Source organism: Mauremys mutica, chromosome 1 (genome assembly GCF_020497125.1).
Source record: "Mauremys mutica isolate MM-2020 ecotype Southern chromosome 1, ASM2049712v1, whole genome shotgun sequence".
Lineage (NCBI taxonomy): Eukaryota > Metazoa > Chordata > Testudines > Geoemydidae > Mauremys > Mauremys mutica.
Window position 1 is genome coordinate 269179127 of NC_059072.1, and position 4418 is coordinate 269183544.

Sequence of the window (4418 nt, forward strand, 5' to 3'; positions counted from 1 at the left end):
CGGTTTGTTTGCAGGCTCGCCATGGGTAGGACTCTGTGATCATTGCTTGGCTCGCGGCTCGCCTTGCACGGAAGGAAGCCGCCGTGTCTCCCCTGCTCCCCCCGGCCGCTGTCAAATGACAAGTCCCCGAGAAGAGCTGAGCTAGTGGAAGGGGAAGGGGGGATGTTTGCACTTTTCCGTTGTTCCCTTTGAACTCTGGGGGCACCAGCATCCAACCCGAGCGGCGTTTGGAGAGAGTTTCAAAATCCTGCTTGAGACAAGAAAGAAACTTCCCGGCGGAAAGAAGAGACCCGAGCCCGGGACTGTCTCCTGGCGGGGGGCCAGCTCTGGACGGAGAGGAAAGCGGTGCACAGGGGGACCTGCCGTTTGGGACATCGGCTTTCAGGGTGCGGAGAGGAGCCCGAGGTTGGGGCCATCTGGAGCCCAGCAGCCCCCAGGTGCGGGACTTTTCCTCCCGGGAGGCCGAGAGGGAGGAGCGGCCCGAAGTTGGTGCTGCAGTTCCCGGGCTCGTTCTGCTGCGGAGCAAAGATTGATTTTCTGCGGGCTGCGAGCGGCGGGGGAGCGGTGACCGGGGCAGGCGGCCGGCAGCGCGGGGTGGGCTGCAGCCTGCAGCAGCTGCAGGGCTTGCCGGGGGCCAGCATGTCCAAGCCGGTGGATCACGTCAAGAGGCCCATGAACGCCTTCATGGTGTGGTCCCGGGCGCAGCGCCGGAAGATGGCCCAGGAGAACCCCAAGATGCACAACTCGGAGATCAGCAAGCGCCTGGGGGCCGAGTGGAAGCTGCTCACCGAGGCCGAGAAGCGGCCCTTCATCGACGAGGCCAAGCGGCTGCGGGCCATGCACATGAAGGAGCATCCCGACTACAAGTACCGGCCCCGCCGCAAGCCCAAGACCCTGCTCAAGAAGGACAAGTTCGCCTTCCCGGTGCCCTACGGCCTGGCGGATCCCGACCACCCGCACGGGCTGAAGGCGGCCGGGCTGCACGGCGGGGCCGGCGGGGGCCTGGTGCACGACTCCCTGCTGGCCAACCCGGAGAAAGCGGCCGCCGCCGCCGCCGCCGCCGCCGCCCGGGTCTTCTTCCCCCAGTCGGCGGCCGCCGCCGCCGCAGCCGCCGCCGCCGCGGCCGCCAGCAGCCCCTACTCGCTGCTGGACCTGGGCTCCAAAATGGCAGAGCTCTCGTCGTCCTCCTCCGCCTCGGCGCTGCCCTACGCCTCCTCCCTGGCCTACCCCGGCGCCGCGGGAGCCGGCGCCTTCCACGGGGCCGCCGCCGCCGCCGCCGCTGCCGCCGCCGCCGCCGGGGGGCACACTCACTCGCACCCGTCCCCGGGCAACCCGGGCTACATGATCCCCTGCAACTGCAGCGCCTGGCCCAGCCCGGGCCTCCAGCCGCCCCTCGCCTACATCCTGCTGCCCGGCATGGGCAAGCCCCAGCTGGACCCCTACCCGGCAGCCTACGCGGCGGCGCTATGACAGCCCGGCCGTGCGGCGCACTCCCCGCCTCGGCTCCCGGGAGAGCCGCCGGGCCCTGCGGACAGGTGCCGAGGGACGGGCGCCGGCAGCTGCGGACTCGCCGACGGGGAAGGTGCAAGGGCGGAACGGGGGCGAGTGGCCGTGTAAACGGGAGCGTTTCTGCCCTGCGCTCCTGCCGCAAACTTCTCGCTGCTCCAGCAGCAGGTGGTGCCTGGCTGGCCCTCTTCGGACCTGTTGCGTGTTGCCCACAGACACCATTGAGAAGAAACTCCCTAGCTAGAGGTGGCTCCCCCATCTGCCCCCCCCTTTTTTTTTTAGAATTGGTGTGTTGCATGCAGCCTTTGCCAGATACCTGAGCTGAAAGGGCTTGTTCTCTCACTGGTTTCTCCCTAAGTGAATCTTCCTTTGCCTGGCTTGGCTCCCCTCCCGCTCCTCCCCTCCCCAATCTGTGCTATTTGAACTTCTCCAAAACGTCCTCCCGCAACACCACCACCGCCAAAAAGGGGGCAAATTGTTGACAGAGTGGAGGGACAAATCTGGCGTTTGGATCTGAAATGTTTCCTCTGTTTTATATCAAGTCCTATGCGAATGGGAGCAGGAAACACACACAAAAAATAGACTGTAAGGTGAAATACTGTCCCTCTGATCTCCCCAGCCCCTCCGCTCCCCTTAACATAGCCCACACGACTTCCTGACGTCCTCTTCTATGGGACATTCATACAAATTTCATTCTTAATTTACAGCCTGTCTCTCTTATTTTTTCCGATCCTTAGGTCTCACCTTAAGACTGTAAATTTGTAAATTTCTGTGGAAACGTTAGGTCTTTGATTGAACATACGCTGCTTCCTTTGCCCACATTTGAGTCAGTTTTAGACTCAAACAAAAAAAATGAACGCCTTTCAGAGTAAATACAAATATTGCGTCGCCATGTAAGGATCGCAATTTTATCTAAGGTTAAATCAGACTTTTTGTCTGAGTGATAATTATATATTTATTATTTAGCTTAACTGAAACAGAGGTTGTTTTGACAGCAGAAGAATATTCTCATGTTCAAAGAACCGTTCTCTATCAAACATGAAGTGTTTAAATGTGTTTTGGAGTACCCTTCCTACCTGCTTAGGTTATTTTTAGAGCAACTGCAATTCAATTGCAAATAATGATTTTAAAACAAAAAATAAATTTTAGAGAAAAACCTTCATCTGTTAGAGGTTTTTTGTTGTTGTTTGTTTTCGTTTTTTACTTTTGCAATGTGTATATTTTGACTAATGTTTGTGAATGAAGCTGGCTAACATGTATTTAGTTTCGTTTTGGCTCTATGTAATATAAAGAAAAAAAGTTTAAGTATTGGTTTTAACATTTACGTGTAAATGGTTTTCTTGTGTGATTTTCTAATTTAAAATTAGACGTCTAAACTATATCTGTAAATTAGAATCCGACTACCACTCTGTTCATTTTTGAACAAAGAGTTTAAATAAAGCCTGAAGCAGGGAAAAGAGAAATCCTCTATTTCTTGTTGAGTTACTAACAAGATTTTTATCTGAATTGCCATTCCGCTCCTGGTCCAGGTGAAGTGTAAGGTATCCTCCAAAGGCTGTCTTTGTTTCACTTTTGAATAGATTTACTAGGAAATCTAAATCAAGCCATTGTTATTCAGAGCCAAAAACCTGATTTATCACATTTTAAATCGTGAATAGGAAAGAAGATAAAAAAGTCGTTGTATTAAAAAAAAAGTATTCATGAACCAGTAGAACGGGGTCTGTTGAATACACACAGCCCGCTTAAATCATTTAATCGGTTTCCAGTAACATTTTCAGAGTGGAAAGTTGCCTGACCACTTTATCTTGTTAGCATAAAGAGCTGCTCTGCTTAAATCCGTGTAATTTGTTCAACTATTTTAGAAGTACTGTATTTCCTATTTACAGCTTGAGGTTTTTCACTGGGACTCTGATAGTTACTAACAAAAACGTTAACACCTTTTGCCTCTACCCTGCTTGTCTGATTTTATTACCTTAAAGGGTGTTTTCAAATATAAATCGAGCCCACATCTGCGTGTGTGAGTTTAGACGGTTACAGAGTTGACACGGGATTAGCAGCAAATGAATCATTTTAGAAAGGGAATTGCAGGAATCGCAAAATGAATGAATAGAAGATAAAACAGTAAAAAGTAGCCTTTAACCTACTAAGATTTAAAATCTCTAAATTCGAACTCAGCCCATTTTGTCCCTCGAGAGTGATTGGCTGCATCCTTAATTGTGATACCAACAAGAGCCCCTGAACAAATGCCTTTAAAATCAGCATTCTCCTTGTATTATGTTCAGAAAGTGAAAAGTTTGGAAGATTTGCGGAACAGACTGTTCGTTTGACCCTGATTCACTAATTAAAACGATCCTTCTTTTGTTATTCCCCCGGCGCTTTGCAATATTATAAATTAATTCATATGGCTCTGAGCGATTATGCAAAACTAATTTGGACTGTCCAGGGGTAATTATCCTTGACACGGTTAATTAAATCCTTTCAGGGCTTCGCCATTCCCTTTTGTAGCAGCCCATCACTTCTCAACACGGAACTTCCTGCTGCTCCCTGGAAATCACCCCAGCCCTAAATCTTAGTGACCTCCCTGCTTCCAGCTCTATCCCAAAGACTTGAAGATTGTCCCTTGCTCTAGGACTCAGGACTCTGTTTAGAAATGAAGGGACAGAGGGCAGCATGCACCTCCTGAGGAAGCTCAGATACTGAGGAAGACTGTCCTCTTTTTTTCCCTTACAGCCGTCTTAGTGCTGAAAACTTCCCTCTGAAGGCATCCCTAGTACCACTCACTGCCTTCAACCTGTGACGCCAGTGGATCCCAGCTTTCAAGTGAGGGGCGCTGGGTTGCAAGATCGGCGATTCTTTTGCCAAGTCGGAACCCTTCAAGGGAGAAAAGCAGGTTCGGTGCTGGTGTAGGGACT

The 4418-nt window shown here is 51.5% G+C and overlaps 1 protein-coding gene across 2 annotated transcripts; it reads left to right on the forward strand.

Moving 5' to 3' along the window:
- The first annotated feature begins 639 nt into the window (after positions 1 to 639).
- On the forward strand, positions 640 to 1470 carry SOX21 (SRY-box transcription factor 21). Of its 2 annotated transcripts, XM_044980911.1 has the most exons (2): positions 640 to 1005; positions 1087 to 1470. In XM_044980911.1, exons 1-2 carry the CDS (start codon positions 640 to 642, stop codon positions 1468 to 1470), a joined length of 750 nt encoding a protein of 249 aa, XP_044836846.1. The 2 variants fall into 2 exon arrangements, with proteins under 2 accessions (XP_044836846.1, XP_044836837.1); XM_044980902.1 differs by having other exon boundaries at positions 640 to 1470.
- Positions 1471 to 4418: the final 2948 nt, after the last annotated feature.